We start from the raw sequence: 26,889 nt of genomic DNA, 5'->3' as shown, positions 1-26,889 counted from the left end.
GATTTAAAGATTACCCCTCAAAAAGAACTATGAAGACAACTGTCTCAGTAATTTTTACGTTTTCAAAATATTTCTTTCAGATGATTAACAGTTAAAAAAAACTAACCAACCTTAGGATGAGGGAGAACCCTTACCTTTCCTTCTTTTCTTTTCAAGCTCTCATAAGAAACACCACTAGTTGAGGAAACAACATGAAAGCAGGTGCCTGAGAGCATGGGAAAGGCATGTTTTCATGTTAGTCTGATTATGTCAGAACATCAGTGATAGAATGAAACACCTCCAGCTCTCATCTCCTTTCAGCTTTCCATTTCTCCTGGGAAGTGATAGTCGTTGAGGAGAACATAAGAAACTAGAAGGAAAGGTGATGCTTTAAGTGTAGAGGTCCAGTTTCTTTTCAGAAGAAACTGCAACAGGATGTGAATGTTCTGTGGCAAGCCTCCTGTTACGGGAAAGGAAATCTCTAATTCCAGTGGGTACATGTAATTCTAGGAGAAGATATTTTGAAACTTTATACATGGTTACTCATAATAAGCCATCTTTTCCAATATATCTGTAATGATAAAAAATTAATATTTTGATGCCAGTAAAACTAAAAACAGTGAAAGCTCAAAGAAGAAGGTGACAGTGGGAAGAAGACTCTGAGGTAGCAGTGAATTGTGAGGCCACAGTGTAGTGCTCCATATCTAAATCTGAATGTTATTTGTCAAGCACAACATGTTATATAAAACGCTTCAAAAGATTTTGAAGGCATGTTCTTCAAAAGATTTGTCTATAAGAACCTGGCTACAGGGAATTCCCTGGTGGCGCAGTGGTTAAAAATCTGCCTGCCAGTGCAGGGGACACGGGTTTGTGCCCTGGTCCAGGAAGATCCCACATGCCGTAGAGCAACTAATCCCATGCGCCACAACTACTGAGCCTGCGCGCTAGAGCCCACGAGCCACAACTGCTGAGCCCGCGTGCCACAACTACTGAAGCCCGCATGCCTAGAGCCCGTGCTCCGCAACAAGAGAAGCCACCGCAATGAGAAGCCCGCGCACCGCAACGAAGAGTAGCTCCCGCTCGCCGCCACTAGAGAAAGCCGGCGTGCAGCAACAAAGGCCCAATGCAGCCTAAATAGATAGATAGATCGATAGATACATAGATAGATACATAGATACATAGGTAGGTAGACACGTAGGTAGGTAGATAGATAGATAGACAAGTAGGTAGATAGATAGATAGATAGATAGATAGATAGATAGATAGATAGATAGATAGATTAGATAGATAGATAGCCTGGCTACAGAGGCTATTTTCCAAGATAACTTATGTGGCTGGTGGAGCCTTAAGACATGTTTTAAAAGGTCCAGACCTTAAACCACAGAAGCTGTGAGGAAGCTTAAAGATAGAGTCTGTATGTGGGAAATCTATAATTAAATTTAAAAGTTTAGCTATTATATAAAAAGGACCTAACACAACTCTTTTCAACATCAGCACTACTGATTTAATGCAGTCTGTACATGTTGGATGACTGGTCTGCCCTGTCATGCAGGCAGGTTTTTTTTCAACTGCTGTGGCCTGAATGTTTGATCCTGACAGGATTTGCATCATTGATCCATATCACTGCCTGTGTGATGTCAGTGTGTGGGTGTACAGTTACTGAGACATAGTTAATGTGCTGCAGTAAATCCTAAGCACTGTTTCCTACTAGAATAACAAAGAATGATTCATCATTGTTCACATTAGACTGATACTAAAAATAGTAATGTTCACAACCTGCTGCATCCATGCACATTAATATCATATAGCCTTTGTAGCTTTCTAAACAAGTACACTAAAAATAACTCTTGTTTAGAAGCAGGTGCTTGGTAAACACATCTCCTACTTGAAGTTTTCTATCAATATACAGTTTGATTTAGTGCTAGAGGTAGATTCTAACCATAATGTGATAGTCATTCTTCACCCTTTTTCTACTTAGTGTGCTTATCACTGATATATCTAAATGCTTACAAATCTAATTATAAAAATTTTCAATTACCTGTACACAGATAAATGAAGTTACCCATAATTCTGAATCATACTTAGGCCCCTGATTTAAAGTCTACTTTATCCAGCCTTAAAAATGAATAATAAGTTTTCAGGGAAAAGATAGGCCCCTAAAGCAGTGAATAATAATTACCTTGATCTTTTCTCTTTCTTCTGTAACTTCCTGCCTCATTCTATTCCCAAATTATGATCACCAGCTCGTTAAATACCTAGACTCAAGGCCTGTGCTAATTGCCAGCCTCATGTGAATAAATGTTGCCAGGTGTTTTGTAGCCTTAACAAATAAGCATCCCCTATTAATAGGGTGACCTTATGTCCCATTTTGTCTAGGTCAGTCCCAGTCTATGCCTGTCATCTTGGTATCTAACCGGTTTAACATTTGTTTCAGACGTTTCCTTTTTTAACAGTATAATTAGTAGTTCCATTAAAATAAGCTCTAATGTATATGATCAGCCATCATTTTGTATTTCCAGCTTCTGCCATGATCTCATCTAAACAAGCAGTTTGTCCATCTCTTGTTTTTACTTTAACCTGTGATTAAACTTAAAGGCAACTGGAATAAACCATTTCTCTTTCCCTGACCCCTGGCAGAAGCAAGTCAAGGATAACAGTTAAGGTACTTAGCAGTAGAGCAAAGTACTTGTAGATAAAGGAGAGCTAGGGACAGCTAGCTAACTCCTTGCAGTCTCGGTGGTGGCGGCTGCAGAAGTATGTAATGCTAATGCCCCTGATGGCCACTTGGTGTCACCAGGCCACCACTTGGAGGGATCAGTGGGATGCATATAGGTTAGATGAATGACAAATAATATGTAGGAAATAAAATCTAAATATCCCTGCCTCAGAATATATAAAAAATAGTCTGAATAGTTTTGTCATTTATTATATAAACCTGTAACTATTTATTATTGGCAGTGCTTTTTTATTTTGCAATAAACCCTTTCAGCAAAAATAAGCTAAAAAAAAAACCTGAATTTGGTGAAACATTCAAAAGAATCATAAATAAAGAGAACTCAGTGAATTTTGTTTGTAAAAATATTTGAAGGTATTGTAGTACCAGTGAAAATATTTGGACTGAAATATTTACACAGTTCAATAAGAAAAAAAAACAGAACTGAGAATAACCTCCATTTAGCAGAATTTGTTCCCAGCTTACCAAACATCACCCTCAGAATCATAGTATTTTCTTAATATAAACATTATAGTCTTAAATATTATAGAAAAGAGTCAATTGAAGGTATCAATAGCTTCAAATTTATTAACCATAAAATACAACAGTTGCAGGCAGTTTTATGAAAAAATTAAAAATAAGACTACATTGAAAAAAGGAAATTTTTCAGTTAAATACCAGTGATATGGAATTAGAGACAGATGTAGCTAACAAATTGATTAAAATACTTAGATATGTACTAAGAATAATTGTTCTTCTTATACTGCTCTTTAATATTCAGATGTTCAATTTAAAGAAACCTGTAAAATGCTCTTTAGTGTACTTGCATATGTGTTTTAATAAAGCATTTTATTTTTTAATATTTTTAATAGAACTCTTTTTCATGTTCCTCAATATAATAAAAGCAATTTGTCAATCAATAAAGAATAATTCCAAATTATATAATTTTAATGATTTTTTAAGCTACCTCTTTCACTTTCAGAAGTGTCCTAGATTGGATGATGATAATATGATTACCCTACCTCTGCTCTGTTTCCTCCCTCTTCCATCACCAGAGCTAGTCAGCCTTGAGGACAAATTCTTACCTTTCTTACTACTGAGAGTTATTCCGATATTCTTGTTCATAGATCTGGGGAAGTTTCATCAGTCTAGGAAATGCAGAAATAAGGATAATATAGTAGTCATTAAGCTAAATTTATTTAACTTAAAGACTTTTTTAAATTCTGAAGTTAAATCCCTTCTACTGTTTTGAGCATCTTAATGAAATTATGTGATAATATAGGATAGACTTCCTTCCTTCTGTCCTTCCTTTCCACCTTTTTTCCTTTTAATGTCATTACTTGGTCTCATAAAAAGTTGGTTACCTTAATGAGTCCCCAGAATTGGTTTTGAAATTTTATTGGCATATAAATACAAATACTTGGGAAATACTACATTAGAACACAGACGTCTGAATTGACCATACCCTGGCTAGTATCTAGGTTTCTAACCTCCGGCCACCTTCACACCCCAGTCATTTCAAACCGTATCTGGTCTTAGGATGATCCTCACATCTGCTTCCTATTGGCATGCATAATATAGAATAAAACTTTTGTCAAGTTGATTGATACTTTAGTTTAATACAAGTAAAGAGGGAAATTTTAGAGAAAGAAAATGCTGTTGTGTGGCTCAATCTGCAAGGTGACTAAGGCTCCTGAAAGGCGGAAGAGGAAAAACATGGGCAAGCAAATAGACTTAATATAAACAAGGTTTGATCTGTGTCCAAGAGGAAGTTATAGATTCCAATCCTTTGCTCCCCTTATCTTCCTGAGGTTATTTGCCTATACCGCTGTCAGCCACTCCCCTGTAATGTACTCCCTCCCATAGAGCACTTGATTAGTTGCAGACTTCATTAACCTTTTCTTGGTCCCTTGACACTATGGACATGCATCAGTTATGGTCTAAGCTGCATAAGCTTAACACATGTTCTTTAGATGCTTTTTCAGAACCTGTACCTTAATACTGCCACAAGAATCAGCGCCACTGTCATCGTCAGAGTCAGTCTTTTGGAGGATTAGATATGTATTTGTAGAGGAGTAGAAGAGGGACATACTTCACATCCCCACTCTTTTTTTTTTTTTAAATAAATTTATTTATTTATTTTTCGCTGCATTGGGTCTTTGTTGCTGTGCACGGGCTGTCTCTAGTCGCGGTGAGCAGGGGCTACTCTTCTTTGCGGTGCGCAGGCTTCTCATTGCGGTGGCTTCTCTTGTTGTGGAGCACCAGCTCTAGGTATGCGGGCTCAGTAGTTGTGGCTCACAGGCTCTAGAACACAGGCTCAGTAGTTGTGGCACATGGGCTTAGTTGCTCCATGGCATGTGGGATCTTCCTGGGCCAGGGCTCGAACCCGTGTCCCCTGCATTGGCAGGCGGATTCTTAACCACTGTGCCACCAGGGAAGTCCCCCCACTCTTTTAAATTTACATTTTATATGATTTGAAACCACGTTTTGCTAAGGTGAATGAGTCTGCCTCTTAAATTTTCTGACATGCAAATGACCCAGACTTACTATTACAGTCTAAGAGCAGCCTTAATAAACAACTAATCTTATTTATTGCCAGAAGGAATTTTATAAAATCATAGTCAACTCTTCCAGCTTCTCATTTGCTTCACAGATAATAATCCCTTTCTACAAGTCAGCTGATATAGCTGGCTTGCTATTTAGCTATTCATTTTGCAACTAGTAGTTATTTTTGAGGATACATTGCTTAAAAGTTTTACATTTATTGATGCTTTACTAAATTTCATTTATGACCAAAGTCAGCATTACTTTATACCTGCTCTCGTTTTTTTCAAGCCAAATCACTGGGGCCATGCAGTTTGAGATGTACTTGATCTGCAGAAAATGAGGACTAGCTTGACAGTGTGGTCCTTGATATCTCAATCATATTTCAGTTCATACAAACCAGAAAGGTTTTATGGCCCAACTCTAGAAAGGGCATACATAATACCAGCCTCACTCCTTATTTATATTATTTTTTCTATCTTAATTTTCCTTATGTTAATTTTCCCTTTTCTTCAGTTTGTCATCTGTTTTGTTTTGAGATCTTTTTGTTTGTTTGGTTGGTCGGTTGGTTTTTTAGGGGGTTTTTTAGCTTTTGTTTTTGATGCTGTGTTTGTCTCTTAAATTCCCTTAAATTATCTTTTGGAACAGGTTTCGTTATTAAGTAATTCACTGACTATTTTCCATATGATATCCCTCACTTAGTAGAAATATTTAGGATCTTTCTTCTCAATTTCTTCTTAATTTCAGTGAGATACATTTAGGTACATTTTGCTTTGTTACCATTATATGTAACTAACAGATATCTGGGGTGTATTGTGTGGGATCTTCCATCCAAATGTTCATTGCTTTTCTGTTTGTGGTTTATCTTCAAGTGAATTTTGGTATTATGCTGCAATTTTTCTCATTCATTTTATAATTTTTAATATTTGTTATATCCTAAACAACCGAAGCAGAGTAATGTCATGTTGAAAAGCATGGGTTACAGAGCTAGACCACCTAATTCTATTGCTGGCTTACTAGCTGTGAGACTTTGCAAGTTACTTAACCTCTTTGTATCTTAGTTTCCTCACCTATAATATGGAAATAATAGTCATACTACTTCACAGGGATATTATGCAGATTAGATGAGTTAATGTCTGTAAAGCACTTAGACCAGTGCCCGGTACCCAGTAAGTGCTTATAAACAGCGTCACCCAAGTATAGTGCTACACTGACAAGCCTACCTGAAAATCATTATTTCAGGAATGGTAATAGTTAATGCATTAAAATATTATCAAGAAGTCCATACAATTGCTGACATGTCATGCTCTTAATTTAAGAGAGCCTTCTGCAAAATATTTGAGACAGTGTTGAGGAAATAAAAAGCAGGAGCATTTTAAGTTTGTTAAAATTGTCATATAATCAGGTAGAAAGGGAAAATGAATGCTCATCACTGCATAATGTTTTCCTGTAATTGTGATATTCTCAGTGCATCCTCTCACTTTATTTCTATGGGAAAAGTGTTTGATGCACATTCTTGAATTAACAAGGTCTTTAGGAAATATAAAATACATTTAACTTATATTTTTGCTATATAACTGAAAGGTCCTTGAAAGTATGGACCCTGTTGCTAATCCTGGGCAATAGAACTCTGTGGCAACTGTGGGGATAGTTGAGGATAGTAAGGGTATAGAGCTAAGTCTTGTTAAGAGGGTACTGACGACAGACCAATAAAGTAAAGACCCCAGTAAGAAATGGAGATCAGATCAAGAGTAGAAGTGGAGAGATAGCTTTGACCTAATGTGAAGGGACAGTGATTCTTCTGAAAATAGAAGAGGTGAGAAAAGTTTGTAAATAACATTGAAAGAGTTCAGTTTCGTGCTGAGATATATAGTTGAGGTCGGGTTGGGGAAGGTCCTTAGAAAGTGGTGAAGATCTCTGATAATCACTGTAGAAAACAGGATATAGGTTCTTAACCAGGGATAACTTCCTGAAAGGATTCCTGAGCAATGCTGATGGCTGAGTTAAGGTTGGATATAACTAAATTTATAAACATGCCAGTCTGAGTACCATTTGATTTCTATAGTTCAGGTCTATGAGAAGATACTTATTTGATTGATTAAAATTGGGGAATTTTAGTGCAGGGGAAGTAAAAGGAAGATATGAATGGGAAAAAAGATCAGGCCATGAAGACAGTGGTGGATCAGGAGAAACGGGAAATCATTATGAGGAAGACCAGATGTTGTAGAAGAAAGAGAACTGGAGAGATGAAAGATAGATATGGTGGCCAGAGACGGAAACATGAAAGTTTAAGATTTCAAAGATGAAATAGTGGAATTCTAAGTGATAAGTTCCAAGATATGTCTTTGAACATGGGTTACTAAAAACAGAATGGAAGAGGAGAGTTCAGGAAAAGTTGAAGTTAGGTTTTCTTGAACAGGAAAGTCATTGTGCTGATGGGCAAGAGCTGGGAAAAACACTGTGAACATGATGCCAAAGTTCTCAAGAAATGAGGACTGAGCATGACAGCAGTGAGAAGGGGTAGAGGGTGGTATGTTCCTATGGCATGATCTCAAGAAAGAAGAAACAGGAAGGACAGTGGTAATGGAAGCAGCCTTGTGGGGTCTGGAGACTTCCGCAGGGGAGAATGGGAAGCCTCTGCTCCCAGTGGCTGCTAGAAAAACTGTCCTGAGGAAGACCAGGTTTCATTTAAAGAAAGCACATGAACAGGTGTGCTGTGAAAAGGTTGAGGATATAGGGGAATTTATACTAGAGAAAAGGTTCTAGTGAGCACAGTGGAAAGAATTGAGACGGAACGGAGATCATCAGTTAAAGAAAGAGTCAAGAAATGGAAACACAGCTGTGTGAGAACATGAGCCAAAATGAGGAAGTGGGCTGCCGGGGCTTGGTTTTTGTTTAGGGCCTGAAGATCAGGCATGATTGGATTTACTGGGAGCCCTGAATCCATCATTTATGAGGAGATACTGTTGAGACCAGGAGACTCTTCGCTATTAAGTCATGCTCTTCAGGGTAGCCTTGCCTTTTAGTAGGAACTTAGAAGGTAACAATTTCCCTTCCCCACTGGTGAGAATGATCCTTTAGTGCAGGGGACCCCAGCCCCAGCCCCACCCCACGCTGGGCTGCACAGCAGGAGGCGAGTGGCTGGCAAGAGCAAAGCTTCATCTGCCGCTCCCCATCACTCCCCATTGCTCACATTACCGCCTGAACCATCCCCTCCCCACCCTCCGCCCTGTCCGAGGAAGAATTGTCTTCCACGAAACCAGTCCCTGGTGCCAAAAAGGTTGGGGACCGCTGCCTTAGTGTCTTATCTCCTCTGGAGTGTCTGGCATGTATTGGGTTGGCCAAAAGTTCATTCAGTTTTTTTCTGTTAGGATGGCTGTAGTAGCACTTAGTTGTCTTTAATTTCATTCAAAACAAGTTTGTTAGATTGTATGTGACAGCTGTTATATCGGCATGCATTTTAAAAAAGGCTTATCAAGGGACTTCCCTGGTGGAGCAGTGGTTAAGAATCCACCTGCCAATGCAGGGGACACGGGTTCGAGCCCTGGTCCGGGAAGATCCCACATGTCTTGAAGCAACTAAGCCCGTGTGCCACAACTGCTGAGCCTGTGCTTTAGAGCCCACGAGCCACAACTACTGAGCCCACGTGCCACAACTACTGACGCCCACGTGCCTAGAGCCTATGTTCCGCAACAAGAGAAGCCACCGCAGTGAGAAGCCCGCGCACCACAACGAAGAGTAGCCCCCACTCGCCACAACTAGAGAAAGCCAGCATGCAGCAACGAAGACCCAACGCAGCCACAAAAAAAAAAAAAAAAAAAGCCTGTCAAAACTGGTGAATTTTTGTGTACCCATTTCAATATTGAAGATGGAAGAAAAAAAGCAACATTTTTGGTATATTATGCTTTATTATTTCAAGAGAGGTAAAAACGCAACTGCAACGCAAGAAAAAGATTTGTGCGGTGTATGGAGAAGGTGCTGTAACTGATCAAACGTGTCAAAAGTAGTCTGAGAAGTTTCGTGCTGGAGATTTCTCGCTGGATGATGCTCCATGGTCGGGTAGACCAGTTGAAGTTGATAGCAATCAAATCGAAACATTCATTGAGAACAGTCAGCATTATACCACGCAGGAGATAGCAGTCATATTCAAAATATCCAAATCAAGCGTTGAAAATCATTTGCACCAACTTGGTTATGTTAATCGCCTTGATGTTTAGGTTCCATGTAAGTTAAGCGGAAAAAAACCTTCTTGATGATATTTCCGCATGCAATTCTCTATTTAAACATAATGAAAACGTTCTGTTTTTAAAACAAATTGTAATGGGTGATGAAAAGTGGATACTGTACAATAATGTGGAATGGAAGAGATCGTGGGGCAAGTGAAATGAACTACCTCCAACCACACCAGAGGCTGGTCTTCATCCAGAGAAGGTTATGTGTACGTGGTGGTATTGGAAGGGAGTCCTCTGAGTTTCTTGCAGAAAATCAAACGATTAATTCCAAGAAGTACTGCTCCCAGTTAGACCAACTGAAAGCGACACTTGACGAAAAGCCTCCAGAATTAGCCAACAGAAAACACATCATCTTCCATCAGGATAACCAAGGCTGCATGTTTCTTTGACAACCAGGCAAAAACCGTTACAGCTTGGCTGGGAAGTTCTGATTCGTCCACCGTATTCACCAGACATTGCACCTTCGGATTTCCATTTATTTCGGTCTTTACAAAATTCTCTTAATGGAAAAAATTTCAATTCCCTGGAAGACTGAGAAAGGCACCTGGAACAGTTCTTTGCTCAAAAAGATAAAAAGTTTTGGGAAGATGGAATTATGAAGTTGCCTGAAAGTGGCAGAAGGTAGTGGAACAAAAGGGTGAATATGTTGTTCAATAAAGTTCGTGGTGAAAATGAAAAATGTATCTTTTATTTTTACTTAAAAACCGAAGGCACATTTTGGCCAACCCAGTATTTATTGAAATCTATTGCTCCAGGTTATCCCTTGCCAGTTCTTTTCTACCTTTTTGGAAGACTGAGTCTTTCAACATCGTTTACATATTTTTAAAATATTGCCTTATTGTTAGAGTATCCTGGCTTTGCCTCATTGTGTGCCCTCGTCAAGTTACTCAGTTGCATTCTGCTTCAATTTCCTTAACCTATAAATGATGCCTACTTCAATTATTGTGAGGATTAAGTGAGTTAACACTTGTAAAACACTGGATAGTGCCCTGTATATACTCTGCATTATATCATTTTTATTTTTTAAAACATATAGTGATCATACTTATAATAATAACTATATTTATTGAGTGCTGCCAATCGTATTTGGTACTTTAAATTTATCTAATTTGATTCTCTCAACAGTGCTATGAGGTTGATTATTTTAACCTTTTTACAGAAGGAAACAGACTCACAGAAGAGCAGTAAATTGCCTTGCTAATAAATATTGAAGCTGTTATTAAAACTTACATCTTTTGATACCAAAATCCATTTTCTTTCCACTGTGCAACTTGTTACAAATCACAATCATTATCATTACCTGTATATGCGTATTAGCTGTTAATAAGTTTCCTTAACTGCATAGCACCATAAAGTAATGAAAAGACCCCCAAAAGTTCTCACAGTCTTATTCCCCTCTTTTGTAACTGAACATCTGTAGTCTCTTTCCTGATCTCCACACATGCTTGAATACAGTGCTCTAAGCCCCAGTCATGACCTGTCTTTTCAGATTTCATAGATATGAGTGAGAATGCCATCCACCAAGTATCTGTATTAATGTCTGGGTTAATCTTTAATAACAACAACAAAAAATCAGAAAAAAAGGAAGTAAAACCAGCAATAAAAGTGGTAGCCTTTATTAGCTTGAGAGGTTAAATGCCAGCCTGAAATAAAAACCCCATGTTTGAGGAACACGTTGATCAAGCCTGTGTTTTACAGACAATTCTTTTGTATACGGTGGGCATTCCTTATGGGTTGAGTATGGAGAGTGGGTCAATTTACACAAGGACATTTCAGAGCGAATCTTGTAAATTAGTTAAGTGTTATATGTATTCTAAAATTTATAAATGAAAAGCAGCCACCTGGGTAATAAAACGAATTAGTAGATAGTGCTCATTATGTTATCAGAGGAAGGTAAGAACAAAGAGACTTGTTTTACATCAGATATCTATTTCTCCATGTATATTTTGATGAGCTTTTGAGTTGGTTCATAAGGGAGTCCTAAAATGGTCAAATCGAAGGCAGAATCAGTAGAAATCATTTAATCATTTACTGTATCCCAAACACTGCCGCAGGAACGCTTGGTTGTTTTTTTCCCCCTTTCCGCGGGTCACTGCGGGTCACGTGATATGCATCACGTGACTCGGTCAAAGGATCTTTTCCTCTCACAGCTTCGCAAAAAAAAAAAAAAAAAAAAAAAAAAAACAGAAAGAAGCCGCGGTCGTTCTCCAATTAAAGCTGTTAACGTGTACTACGCTGTTTCCTTGTTGGATTTTCTTCTCTGCTGCTACTGTAAAAACAAAATGAGTGGTAAGATTTGCTGACTGATTTTAAACATTCTGCTTTTATTTTAAAATGTAGAAAGTATTGTATTAATCTGAAGTCATGCCATGTGTTTTTTCAATAGATGCCAGATCTACCGCTGTAAAAATATTTTAAATTGTGGCCATGTAGTTATAAAAAGATTAGACTTTACTTAGAGTTGAGCTGATTTTATGTTCCACAGAATATATTTTATATTCCAGAGCCTTTTCTTTACTAGGCTTTTCTTTTTACAACTAAAATCTGTAAATTGGCATCAGATTATTTGGAAGCCATTGTGAAAGCTTGCTTAAAAAGGGAATGTGTGGCACGTCAGCAGCCCGTTGCATTATAAGAATTTAAACCCAGACAAATTTCTAGTTTCGTTTTTTTTAAATGTTAATGTATACTAATAAAGAAAAAATAAAAAAGAGTTTAAATTATACTAGGTGAAATATCGTCCTTATTAAATCATTGATGCCACTTTTTAAGAAATTGAGGCTTCTCAAATTTCTTAAGATAATTGGTGAATAGAGTTGTTTACTCTTATGCACGATTTTGGAAAAAGAAATATGCCCTTAAAAATCAATAGCTGTGTGATTTGGGGTAGATTTTGCTCAAATTATATAATTAAGGAGTTACTAGGTGTATCTACAGTTATACAGATATAGCCACTCTCCTGCCAGATGTGCATTTAATGGTACAATCAGTAACAGATGTAGCTTCTTCATTGGGACAAAATCTCCCTCACTGACCTTAATCAGGGTTTAGTAGTTACTAAATTAAAAAGTATTGTTGGAACTAAGGAGGTAATCAAACTTTTGCATCATTAAGTAAGCAAGATTTTAGAGTTTTGCTACTATATACAGGAAGAGCAACAGAAGTGGTGCTGTAAATATTGTAGTTCTAAACATGAATACTTATATTTATTATGTTTATACAATGGGAGTTTTATGTGTTCAGTGTTGCATGTTACTTCACACCAGTATTTTAGATATTAAATAATGATATACATGAATTGTCTTTTTTTTTTTTAATCTAACCTTGTACCATTTCTGTCTCAGGGTAAGAAAATTCACTTGCTAAAGTGAAATGATTACTTCATAGGGATATGAGTTAATCATTATTCCTGGACTGCAACTAGTAATGGATTTACTGCTGGTCTATTTTAGATTGGGTTTGTTTTGTTCTCTTTTCAGTATCACACTTAAATATAATTAAAGAATAAAGTAGAATTTTATACTACTAAGTTATAAAAGATTTTAGCAGCTTTCAAAGTATAAAATGGTTTGAATTATAACTACTTAGTATTTATGTATTCATATTTTTAGTAAAAGAAGAGCAACCCAAAGCAGTTCTGTAGTCTTACAACTTTAAATGTAATCAGTAATAACTTATTTTTTACCCTGAAGGCTAAAAAGCAAACAAAAGCTTGTTCTGGTGACTTGAAGTAGGGATTAAATTTGACCACATACGCAAGGAACCACAGTCTCTGGCATATATAGTAGAAGCTCAACAGAATAATTTCCTTTATTAAGATTATAGATGTGATTTTCAGTGAATTCTCTTTCTGGTCCTCAGCTAAATTTCACATGTTCTGAATAATATCTAAGCCAGCTCTCAGGATTCAGAAAGCTAGTTTTATATAAATTAGCTAATAGAAGTAAACGAGCGTTACTTTAAAACTGCTGTCATTTTCTCTTGAGTCCAGTGTATAGAAATTGAAAGGTGAGTTTCGGATGAAGCCTTTCTTGCCTAGAGATATAGAGCACCTCACAAGTTTTATTTAGTGAATTTATAGGTAATGTTGCTTATATGTAGAAAAATTTTTTCTTCCTTCTGTCTTGTTTTTCAAGGATATGATGATAAAGAAGGCCTTAATTTTCCTTAGAAGCATCAGAGCATAGTTCTTAAGGCTCAAATTGTATCAGTTGCCAAATTGCATATTTTAGTGTTTACTAAATACATAGTAGAGAGATATCCTCAGAAATGAAACTCCTTGGTTTTGAATCCTAGTTCTACCACTAGGGCTGTATTAACCTTTCTGCTTCAATTTCTGCATCTGGAAATGGGAGTAATAATATTTACCTAATAGAATGATTATGAGGAGAAAAAAATACATAAAAGGCCTGGCACATAGTAAGTTAGTATTAGGTATTTTAAGATGATATTCTGAACAACTTCATGTATTTGGTGGGCTTGTTTTAGATCGGAAAAGTATTGTTGAAAAGTTATTTTATAGTCATATATAGTATAATTTGGTAGTCTGCTCACATACACATCACTCCTTACTTCCTCTTAACGACTTGAGTCTTTTCCCTACTTTCTTCCTTCTACTACCTGCCTCTTCTTTCTTTCCTTTCCTCCTCCCACATTCTTCCACCCCTTTCCTTCCCCTCCCCTTCACTCCCTCCCTTCCAGCCCTTTTCACTTTCCTCCTGTCTTCTCTCTTATCTTCCTATTACCTCTCCTCCTTTGCCTCGTCCTCCCTCCCCTCCTGCCTTTATCCTCTCCCCCTCCTCCCTCCCTTCTCCCTCTTCTCTCTTCACCCTTTCCTTACCACTATTTAGTACTTACCCACCTGCATCCTCGTTTTTCCTACATTCTCTTTTTTCTTTCCTTCCCCCACCTCTCACCTTCCTTCCCCTACCTTCACCAGCCTTCACCACTACTTTGTTGTTTGGTCCTCACCCCTCCCCCTTCCGTAGAAAGAGGAGAGTGGCTGTAATCTGATTTGCTGTAACCTCCATGCTCTTCATTCTGTTTTTCTGAAATATGTATAATGCTACCAGTGAAATTTGTTTCTTTTCTGTCCTGTGATTTAGCTTTTCCTCCTTGGTTTCTTTTATGAGTGGGATCCATTATATGTACTCTGCAGGTTGAAATCTACATATAAAAGGAACTCTTCCTTCATTACATTCTTCATGAGACTCTTGGGTACCTTTATTTCCCTAGAAATGAGTAAAGCTCTCTGAGAAGGTTTCATTTCAACTTATTAAAAACTAGTGGGTGAGGGGACAGTGCAGTCTAAAGTTACAGGGGAAAAAAAGGATCTGAGGGTAAGATATTCTTTTTTAAAGTCATGTAAAGCAAGTAAGATTTTAGTTCCTAGAAAGAATAAAACACACCTTCCAAGAGTGCCTGGTTAGAGAAGGGAAATGAGATAATATTTTTGAAAGTTGTTTGGAAAGGATATCACTATAAAAACGAAAGGAAATGAAGAATAAGACAAGCTGAGTTTTTTTTTAAAGAACTTTTCAGTGTAAGAAACAAAAAAATTTTCTTTGGGTAAATATGCATGTATAGCATTTCTCTAACTTTGTTCTCAAGCCCCCACAGACATGACTTAAACGTTCACAAGAGGTTTTTAACCCTAACAAAGCAAATCCCAAATTTCTAACTATTCTTCCTCTTACTGCTTTTCCCTCTTGACTTTTGATTTTTGCCTTTTGTATTTTTCATTGATTTTATATGCAAAGTTTAGTTTGAGTTTCCTCTAGGTCAGTGTTTCTTAACTTGCACAATTATAAGAATCACCTTGGATATTTGTAAAGTAAATATGCTGATTCAAGACCCCCATTTACTGTAAGCATACTAAACAGCGATCTGTAGGAGAACCTGGAAATCTGTGGGGGGTTTTTTTGTTTTTTGTTTTTTCGGGGTTTTTTGGCCATGCCGCACACAAGTGGGAACCTAGCTCCCTGATCAGGGATCAGACCCACGCCCCTGCAGTGGAAGCGTGAGTCCTAACCACTGGACTGCCAGGGAAGTCCCTGTGTGTTTTAAAAAGCCCCCCAGGTGACTGTTATGATCACTAGGCAAGTTTGAGAAACAGCTATAGGTAAAGAGCAATCAGTGCACTTTATAAGTTAAACTTTTCTGTTTTTTAACATCTAAATTTCTTTTCATAGTAATACAGTCACTATTAGTTTGAGTGTTTAGATGAAGAATTCAAAACGTAATTCAGATTGTTTTCAATTTTAGCTTGCTAAGTAATCCTGGATTAATACATCATTTCTGTGACCCATGCAGGTCCTGCTCAGGTTCCAATGATGTCCCCAAATGGTTCTGTGCCTCCTATTTATGTGCCTCCTGGATATGCCCCACAGGTATGTTTTATGTAATTTTCCTTTTTATACCTATATAATAGTGATCGTAATGTTACTGTTTAATTCAGACAAAAAGTACCATTTAAGTGCTGAAGCTTACCCAGTACAGTATATCTTTGGTAAATCTATTTCAAATATTTTAGTACATTTAGTATACTTGTAAAGGAGGAAAAATTAAGTTAGCAGCACTCATCATTTGTCTTTGGGTGTTGAATTGTAATACAGAATTAATTTTAGAGTTTTATCTCCTTGGGTATGTAAGTAATATCTTAAGATTTAAAGGTACCTAAACTAACTTTTTAAAATTAATCATTTGCTTAAAAGTAATCCAAGACGGTACTTTCAATTTTATTCTTACAGTCATTCACAGACACCCATAATAATTGTATGGCACATTGTGGTCAATAGACGAGAATTTAGACCTATAGACCTGCAGCCATAAGGGCTAAGGGGATCAATATCACCACACACCTGTAGCCCTTTCCTACATACCAGTTGGAAAGCTCTGACTTAAAGAAAAAAATGATAGCTAACTTATTTGCACAGGCAAACTTAATTAAACTGTAGTATCTGTAGGTGTTCAATATCTGCTACTGAGATTCTATGTAGTCGGCACTCATTGCTTCAAAACCTTTTTGGAAATAGCCAGTTTCTTACCTGGCACTGAATTTATACTTGAAATTTTCTTCAGACCCTCTCTTACTTCCTCTCTGATTATGCCAGAATATTGGTGGGATATTGTGGTGGACTCACTGCCCTCTCTGTGAAGCCTACCGCTATATGAATGAGAGCAAAAGAGGACCACGATGCTGGGGAGAATGGAAGCAGTATGAGAATTAGAGTCAAAAAGCTGGATCCATGTCATTCTTAAAACCCTCACTAGCTGCGTGGCCTGGGACAAATCAACTTACTTGAGCCTCAGTGTCCTCACTGTAAAATGAGATGATAACATATTAGAAAATGCTTCGTAAGCTTGAGTAATCTGCTCACTTTCTACTTTTGTTTAGCACACTGACTCCTTAGCCTGCATTCTGCCTTTATTACCCTACTAAATCTATTCCCTGGTATATACCAAACCAAAGGCCTTTTTCCAGCCTGATCCTCTTTGACCTCTAAACATTTGACCCTATTCATATGATTTATCCCAGATTATCCCCGATTTCCTTGAAGTAATGCTATCCTGATTCTTCCTACTTCTCTGGTTGTTCCTTCTCAGACCTTTCTCCACCTAAAGAGGATACCCGGTCTTTTCTCTCTAGCACAGTTCACTTTAACAAATGTGTTGAATGGTACCACGTGTCAAGCTCTGCATTGGGTGCCAGTGACATAAAGATGATTAAGACATTCTTTGAAGGCAATTATAGCACATCCTCTTCTCTCAGCTAACAGTACCTTTTATTTTTACGGCAAATTTCTACCCCTCTCCTTTCACTCAATCATGACCTTCTAGAATTAGCTTTCCTTGAACCTTTTCAGGTGCCTCTCCTTTGGGGTTCTCATGGCACATTATGTATATCCTTCTTTTAATGAATTTTTCACACTGTTGAGTTAATAAATTCTCTTTCCTGAGAAGATTATGAATTTGTACAGTTCCTGTATTCAACAGTGTTCAACAGATATGTATTGAGTGCTAATATATGTCAGGTGCTCTTTTAGGTGCTTGAATAAAAAGAGGCAAGGACCTCCATACTTCTGTAGTTTACATTCTTGTGGGGAAAAGGAAACAATAAGCATAATAAATGGATAAATTATATATTAGGTGGTGAGTAATAGAAAGAAAATAGAGCTAGTTACATTTTAAAATAGGGTGATCAGACTAGGTATCATTGGAAAGGTGACTTTGAACCAGGTCTTGAAGGACAGTTGGGAGTTAGCAATGCATCTGTTCGTGGAAAGAGGATTCTGGGAACAGAAACAGCCAATGCAAATGGCCTAAGATGAGAACATGCCTGAACAACAAGGAGGCCATCGTGGCTGGACTGAGTCCCTTAAGGCAGAATAATAGTAAGCAATGAGGTCAGAGAGATAATGGGACTAGATCATATAGGATTCATATTCATTGTTATTTCCTCGATGCTGAGTACAATGCCTGTCCTATATTAAGGGCTCAATAAATATTAGTAAATCAATCAAATAATCATCCAAGTTGAGGTTCTATATCTTTTTTTTTTAAAGATTTTTTTTTTTGATATGGACCGTTTTCAAAGTCTTTATTGAATTTGTTACAATATTGCTTCTATTTTATGCTTTGGTTTTTTGGCCCCGAGGCATGTGGGAACTTAGCTCCCCAACCAGGGATCGAACCTGCACCCCCTGCATTGAAAGGTGAAGTCTTAACCACTGGACTGCCAGGGAAGTCCCGAGGTTCTATATCTTTAGGCCAAGAGCTACTGAAATAATCTTCCTATATTACTTATTTGATTTTTTTCACTTCTGTGCTTATTATTTGGTTTGCCCACTCAATGAAGTCTGGATTTCTTGATATATAAGGCCTTAACACAGTTCTCTTCTCGTTTGTCTTCGTACCCTTCTCTTGATACATCTAATCACATAATCTGTTTTTGCAGCCAAACATGACTATTCACATGCTCACTTGATGTTTTTCTTTCTCCATGCTTTTGTTAATGCTGTTATTTGGGGAATGTTATTCATTCCCTCATTTCTGCCTTTTGAAATTCTACCCATCCTTGAGAACCTAGATCGAGTTATTTGTACCATTCTTTGGTTATATGTTATATACCACCTGGTATTATAATTGTGTATATATATATTCTTCTTATATGGGATTTTAAGTTTCTTGAGCATAGGGAGGTACCTTTTAATTATTATTTTTGTTCTGTGGTAACTCAAATATAGTAGGTGTTTCATAAATATTTGTCAAATAAGTGAATGAACTTTAACAATAACCTTACTGGAAGGATTATGTGAGGCTAATTATTAATTAACAATTAATCAACCTTAGTTTAAGATTATCTCTAGGAAATGTATCATTTTAAGCACACAGTGGTAATCCAAGGACAAAAATCTAGTTTCATCATTGAAATAATTTAAGTACCCACTATGGATTCTAACATTTTAACATCACTGTTGAAGTACATCCCCCATTGCTTGACATACGCAATTTCTGATGTTAGAAAATACTTATAAAGAGCCAAGTTTTAGGCACAACTAAGAGCTTGATAATTGTCCAAAACTTGGCACATAAGCAAACATAATTATATTAGCAAATATAGAAGCTGGGAGTTGAACCAAATGTTAAGACACAGAGATGGCTGTTGTTAAGTACAAGCTATATTTGGCTCAGCAGGAGCCAAGTAGCACACACACTAAATCCATGAATAGCTATCATCTATAGTCTCCTTTTAGACTTTCGTACACTGTTCTCCCCTCAGGGCAGCAGGTTTAATCACCTCCTTCCCGGCCTTAGGTGTATCTCTTATTGAAGGCCAGTGATCCAAGGAGGGTCAAGTAATGTTTTTGCTATATCATCATGTAATTCAATACATACTAATAGGATTCAGCAAATGTATGTATCCTAAAACGTTTGGTCAGGCAAGCAAGGACTGCAAAAATTAAAATCCAGTGTTGGGACCGTTTAGCTCTACCACTGAGGAAGTAATGATGCTACATATCTAGGAGCATATTGAGGCTGAATAATGAAAGGTTCAAAAGATAGATCTTAATTTAAGATGAAGATTGAGATTTAACAAAAATACTTATTAGTAGAAACAAGAAGAAATCATGATTTAGCCAGGATAAATCAACCTTCAAATTTTTGATGTTTTACCAGTGGCATGTCCCCATTAAGTTTAGAAGCACTTCAGGTGTGAACTCATCATTAACTCATATATTTTAACTTAATTTTTGAGAATAACAGACAGGGTATTATACACTGGGTAATTTGGGGATTAACCGGTTCTGTTTTTCTCATTTGTAATTTGCAAAACCCAAACTCGCCATTAAAATTGCCAGTTGTGTTATAGTTCCTTTGCATATCTATTCAAGAGCTCCACAATATTGTTTATTTTATAATATTTGTACCTTATTGCTCTGATACTTTAGCATTCTACTCAGCAGTAGCGGGAATAGTCAGACTTAATTTTTCAGTTACATAACTTTTACTGTTGGATCAGAAAAAATGGATCTTTTTTACAAAAAATTTTTATTAACCATGACACTGTGTAAGATACCATCCAATATGATAGGGAAACCTAAAGTTAATTAAAATGATATGCATAAAGCAAAATGTAATTCACCGGAAGCTTAAATATAGTTCAAAATGTAGTTCACCGGAAGCTTAAGTATAAAGGAATATTAATTTTGCAAACAAGCCAATGGGAAATATATTTAGTGATAAAGAACAAATATAGTTGTATATTTTAAAAGTTGTATATTTTTCTGATCATTATTACGTAGAAAACTTAGAAAACATGTAAAAGGGTAGGGAAAAAAATTGCATCGAGTGTTATTATAACCTGGAGACATAACCTTCCCGAACTCTATTATTATAGTTTAACAAGTAAGAAAGGGAGGTTTACGAGAGACTTGACACACTGCATAGAGGCAGAAATATGTGCCAACTGAACTGAGACATCAAATGGAGAAACAAACAGCAACAGTAAAACTCAAAAAACAAAGCAAATGATGACACGGAAAGCAAAAGGTGACAAGTGTAGAAGGAACTTAATTTCCTGGCAAATAATAATAACTTATAGTCGCTAAGGGCATTGCAGCTCAGAACACTTGGTATTTTAAGGATGAAGTTAATGAATTATCAAGAAAATATTATAGATTTACCTGAATGGAACTCCTGAAAGGTAATAGCAAAAGTTCTCTCCTTCTGCCTTTCTTGTAATGAATGGCTCCCCTGTTTTTTATAGAATGTGGGTTGTTATGGTGATGAGAGGGCACCTAACAGGGAGGGGATTGTAGATCTCATAATGTGGGGAAAGGGCCTATGTCAGCTTCATGAAAAGTTTCAGATTACTCCTTTGAGCTGGACTTGGTATTTCACTGTGCCTTTATGTCAGCACGCAATGAGGTCAGTAAATTTTTCAAAGATTCTACAAACCAGTCTGATCTCGGTCTTCCCTGTCTCTCGTGGAGAGAACAGCCAAAAAAAGATGGGCAGCAGTGTAAGAGACTGGAAGGGGACTTAGAGGATTAGATGGAGGATTAGATGAGGACGAAGAGTCACAGTAAGAGCTGAAGAGAAAGGCTGTAGTCGCTTAGTGACATTGATTAGATATATAAAATAAATATCTGTTGGATGAATGGCCAGAAATATCTTTATTATTGTTTAATAGCTTAAAGTTGGAGTAGTTCAGGGTTCAGGGTGAGGCAATAGAAGTAGGTTGCTAAAAGTAGTGAGGAAGCAGAGACTGTAGGCATTGAAGAAGTCACAAAACCCTAGTAGTTTGGTGTTGTTAAGGGGGGAGCAGGGGAGCATTCGAGTAGAACTAATAGAATTTATTTCTGGTCATATCATTCATTAAACAAAAAAATTTTTGAGCATCTGTCATATGCTAGGTGTATTATACCAGATATTGGGAAGAAAACAGTATACAGAACAGATCTGTCATGGAATGTATATTCTGGTGCACAATATAAAATGTCAGACAGTAAACACAACCTCCTTCCTCTGCAGTCCCTCTCAATTACGTCTGTGTTCAATAAAGAAAAGAAAACAGGGCTTTGTCTAATTAGAAATTGCATGGCATATGTGGTTAGGTGGTCAGACTATGCTGATAGTTCCATTTAATTTTATCTCATTGCCTTTAATTTTTTTTAACATAGACTAATTTGGATATTTTACCTTTTTTTTCCTTTTCATGACTTGATTTTATTTTAATCATCACCGTCAGTGTACCCTGTTGATATAAAATTCAATGTCCTGGCTATTTCTTGGCAGCTGGAGACTTAGCAGATAGTTTTGAGGTCTCTGGCCTTACCCTGAAGTTACTGGCTGCTCAGGTGGTTATTGGAAGTGGTGGAGTTCTCCACACACTCTTGGTCCTGCTCTGGCTCTTTTTTTTTTTTAATCTCTGCATCTTAGCTTTTTTTTTTTTTTTAAATTGTGGTAAAATACACACTAAAAACTTACCATCATAACTATTTTAAATGTACAGTTCAGTGGTATTAAGTACATTCACACTGTTGTACTACCATACATCCACAAGAACTCTTCACCTTGCAAAGCTGAACTCTGTACCTTATCAATCTTAAAAATAAAACACATAGTTGTTATAGCAGCGAAATGAGGTTATTCAGGAATAGCAGAGGAATTGCAGTTCAGGGCATGCAAACTATAGCAAACCACAAGCAAGTCCCCAAAACAAAGAAGAGGCCTATTCTTTTATAAAGAAAAGAGGGGGGTTGGGAAGGGGTGGTTTTTTGAGCAAAATCCATTGGAGGAAAGAGAGTTCAGGGTTATGGCTGCTTCTCATTAGGCTAGTTGTGGTGGCTTCTCATTGGCTGGGCTGTTGCTGGGCGAGGAGAAAAATCTTCCTTCCTCCAGCTGGGGTATGTAAAGTACGCTTCTTCTGGATGGGGAATGCAAGGTATGCTTCTTGCTAGTGTCTCCAAGGGGCAGCAAGCAGTAGTAAGTGAGAAGCCTTCAGGGCTTCCCAACTCTTTTTTTAAATGAGGTTTCTTTTATTCATTTTCACAACCTGTTAATAACTCCCCAATCTCTCTTCCCTCAGTTTATCTTTATATTTGAAATGTTCTTTTTCAGAAGAAAATAAAAACAATTCTTTTGAAATGTTTCTTTTCAAAAGAAAAGTTTTAATTTCAAAAGTAATTTAGCCATTTCTTTTTTAACCGATGAGATCTCACTTGTGTTTGTGAAATTTTTAAAGGCAGTAGAAGGCAGGTGTTTGTGGATTCTATGCCCACAAAATGAATAAGAACATAGAATTGAAGCCAGATTACCTGAGTTCAGTTACTAGCTCCTCCACTTACTACCTGTGTGACGTTGCAAGTTATTTGACATCTCTGTGCCTCAGTTTCCCCATCTAACAAATGGAGATAATAATACTACCTATTTGTAGCATTGTGTTGAGGATTAAATAGTTAATACATGTCCCTTGAGAAACTTACAGTTAAATTATAGAGTAAGACATATGGATTTGGAAAATTAACAAATACTACAGTGTTATGGATACCAAACAAGTGATAGAGAATAAATGCAATGGAATTGTTAGGAAGCAGAGATCACTGAGATTGTGGTGTCTAGGAAAGGGTCACAGAGAATAATCAAAAGAAACTATCTACCGGCTCCTAACCCCACATCTTTACCAATATCTGGAGTTATATGCTCTACCTTCTCATCTCATCAGTCCATACTTCTTTTTCATCTAGAACAAAGATGCACTTTTCTGCTCCTGTCTAGATCCTGTGCCCCAGCTGGAGCCCTGAATCTCATCTCCTTTTGCCTGCTCAAGGACATTACTCTAGCATTCTCTCTCCTACGTCATCAGTTTCTTACTCTCTGATGGATTGTGCTGATTAGTATATCAGTATGTTGTAATTGCTCTCACTAAAAACAACAAATTTTTAAAGCTGCTTGACTCTACTACTGTCAGTCACCACCCTATTCCCATATTCCTCTCTGCAGGAAAACTTTCCAGAATTGTGCTGTTACCTCTCTAGTTCTCCTCCCCACTTTCTCTCTTAAACCCACTCCAATCAGGCTTTGCCCCTATGATCATACTAAAACTGCTCTCATCGAGGTCACTATGACTTACATATTGCTATATCCAGTGGTCAGTCCTTAGTCTTCATCTTATTGAACCTGTCAGCAGCATTTGACAGAACTGATCTTTCCTCCCTGACACACTTAATGAAACTTCCAGACTCCACATTCTTAAGTTTTCTTCCTGCCTTACCTGGTTGTCCTTTCCCAATCTTTCTGCAGCTGCAGACTACTATTATCTAACTGCCTACTCAACATTTACACTTAAATGTCTTAAGACTTACCAAACTTACATGCGCAAAACCTAAAACTCCAAATCTTCCCTGGCCCCCACCCCGCAAATGACTTGTTCTAACTGCAGCCTTCCCTTTCACTGTTGGTGAAATACCATCATTCCAAAACTTCTTTTTCACACTTCTCCGTTGGAATTATCAGCTAATCTTGTTGTTCTACCTTTAAAGATACGCAGAATGTGGACCACTTCTTACCACCTCCACTGCTACCACCGTGGTCCAAGCCTCCACCATCTCTTGCCTAGATTTCTGCAGTAGCTTCTTGAATGATTTCACCTTTTTTGCCCTTGCCCTACAATCTGTTCTCAACTCAGGAGCCAGAATAATCCTGTAAGAGTATGTCAGGAGCTTCTCAACCTCAGCACTGTAGACATTTAGGCGTGGTGATTTTTTGTTGTGGGGTTGCCCTGTGTGTTGCAGGGCATTGAGGCAGCATCCCTGACCTCAGCTCGCTGGATGCGAAGTAGTGCTGCCAGCTCCAGGTGTGACAACCAGAAGTGACTCCACGTGTTACCACAGAATCACCCCTGGATGAGAATCACTTGTTTGTATCACTCTTCTGCCCAGAACTCTGTGATGCTTCCCTGTTTCACTGAGTAAATACAAGTCCTTAATAAGCCTATACAGCCCTACGTGACTTGGCCACCTCCCCCTTTTTTTTTTTTTTTTTTGGCCACGCACGGCATGTGGGATCTTAGTTCCCCCACCAGGGATGGAACCCACACCCCCTGCATTGGAAGCGCAGAGTCTTAACCACTGGGCTGCCAGGGAAGTCCATCCCCTACCATCTTGTATCTCTTTTTGTTGTTGTTTTTTCGCGGTACGCGGGCCTCTCACTGCTGTGGCCTCTCCCGTTGCGGAGCACAGGCTCCGGACGCGCATGCTCAGCGGCCATGGCTCACGGGTCCAGCCGCTCCGCAGGATCCTCCCGGACCGGGGCACGAACCCGTGTCCCCTGCATTGGCAGGCAGACTCTCAATCACTGTGCCACCAGGGAAGCCCGTGTACCTCTTTGATCTCATCTGTTTCTGTCTTCCTCCTCCTTTATGCTGATCCAGTCACACTGGCTTCCTTCTAGCCACTTCTACCGTAGAAGCTCTGTTCTAACTGTTCCCTCTACCCAGAACACACTTTCAGATTTTTGTGTGGCTAATTCCTTCAGTTCCTTCAAGTCTCTGCTCAAATTTCATTTTGCCAATAAGGCGTATCCTGATCACTCTTTTATACTACAACCTGTTCCCCTCCCACAATCCTTCTAATCCCCCTTACCTGTTCTGTTTGGGTTTTTTTTTTTTTTTTTCCGTAGTATTTATCACCATGCAGCATGCTCAGTAATTTACTTTTGATGTCATGTTTGTCTGCCCCTGTTAGTGTATGTGCCCGCATAAACACATCACTCTGTATTTTCTCTCCTAAATTAACAATTTCTTTTTGTTCAAAAACAAATCTTTTGTTTTTTTAATGAATGGAGGAGGGTATTGCTAGATTTGGAAGGAGAGATGGGATTTGCATCGTTATGGATTAAGGGGAAGCAAAGTGAAGAGGGTAGATGGCATAAACCAAAGTACAAGATAAAGAAATATGTAGGTTAGGTATGAAGATAGTTTTTTTTTAGTATACCAGCCTGGCTGGAATTAAGGGTTCAGGATTTGGTGTGGAAGAAGATACAGCAATAACGATAGGTGGGAACCAGATGGGATGGTAGGTTTAAGAGTATGTACAGTACAATCCTATCAGAAATGGCGGGATCATTTAAGATTTGTGAGTCAGAGAGTTGAGAAAGATGAAAGTAGTATGTTAACGACAGACACCATGGTTTGGGTCACTCAGAATCCATTTCAGACTTCGTCTAATGTCCGTTCCTATAGGTTAGAGGCTGAAAAAACAACAGTTTCCAGATTATCTTCAGCGAGGCTTCCAGGTATGATTTAGTTTCCACCAGTCAGTCATAGGCACTTGTCTGAGGCTTGAATCCAGAACTGAGTTAAATAGGGAGAGAGGTGGGATATGAAGCATCCATTGTGCTAGAAGCCAGGCATTGTAGTTCTAGAGCTAGTGTATAAAAACTGATTCATTTGCTCTTCTGGTCCCATATTACAGACAAGTCATCTCACACTCCAACAGGTAAGGTTAGTTTAATAGGCTATTTAGTAGCAACTATATTCTTTCTAAAGCAGTAATTTATTTGTAATCTAGGCTTACCTTTACCCAAATAAGTGTGTTTTCTAATATTCCTCCCAAGCACATATGTTTATAAACAAAAGTTGCAATTTGTTTAAGCATAGTAAAACGTGTACTTCCTGAAAATATCAGGATTTGCCTTTAAGTTAGCACTTTACATTTTAATCATTTTCTGTTGTTAGCCATTTGTTGTACTACAGTAGTAATCATTTAAGTCTAAAAGATTAAGGACCCTGTTTTAGTAGAAGGATTTCTAATTTTGAGGTTAAATCTTGTATCTTTTTAGGCCTTCCTGTATGTCCTTGTTGCCCAGTGAGGTTCAGAAGGAATAAATCTGGCGTTTTAAAAAATCCTTTGCTACAGTGTGACCCCTATTTAAAAACATGTAATTTCTACGACTCAGAGCCACAGATATTTTTCTTAACTGGGAGTTAATATATTAGGTGTTTGCCTCCCTTGAAATGATCTTCAGTTATTAAAAGTGTTCTGGTCATGGTCCTAAGAGTTTTATACCTAAATTCAATATATGGTTGATCTTAGGAGTCTGGATCCAGCTTTTTTCCCATATTATGTTCAAACCAAAAGGTCCCTTGAGACTCCCTTCATTTTTACTGTATCACTAAATGCATGTATCACGTAAGATAAATACCAGATGTCATAACTCATTGTTTAAATTATTATTTAGCTTGTCTTCTCAGTGTTTTAAGATTTATACTGCATTGTATAACAAAAACTACTTCATGTTGTTCAGTGCTAATTCATATGTATGTAATGTACTTAATAAAATCTTTTCATGTTGGTTCTGTAAAATTTCTTAATTAACTCCTAATGGTGTAAAAATTCTTACTCTAACATATTTGAA

The 26,889-nt window shown here is 37.6% G+C and overlaps 1 protein-coding gene across 4 annotated transcripts in view; it reads left to right on the top strand.

Moving 5' to 3' along the window:
* FNDC3A (fibronectin type III domain containing 3A) overlaps window positions 1-26,889 on the top strand; it is a 160,816-nt gene that overhangs the window by 81,107 nt on the left and 52,820 nt on the right. For 3 of the 4 annotated variants that reach the window (XM_033843362.2, XM_019936589.2, XM_073795186.1), the window contains one exon: window positions 15,781-15,857. In XM_033843362.2, the coding sequence (XP_033699253.1) occupies window positions 15,798-15,857 (60 nt within the window). In that variant the 5' untranslated portion in view covers window positions 15,781-15,797. Of the gene's footprint in view, window positions 1-11,632; window positions 11,758-15,780; window positions 15,858-26,889 lie in introns of those variants that run through there. The other variant, XM_019936590.3, reaches the window with a different exon arrangement.

The sequence above is a fragment of the Tursiops truncatus genome, chromosome 18, assembly GCF_011762595.2.
Source record: "Tursiops truncatus isolate mTurTru1 chromosome 18, mTurTru1.mat.Y, whole genome shotgun sequence".
Lineage (NCBI taxonomy): Eukaryota > Metazoa > Chordata > Mammalia > Artiodactyla > Delphinidae > Tursiops > Tursiops truncatus.
This window is presented reverse-complemented; position numbering and strand designations above follow the sequence as displayed.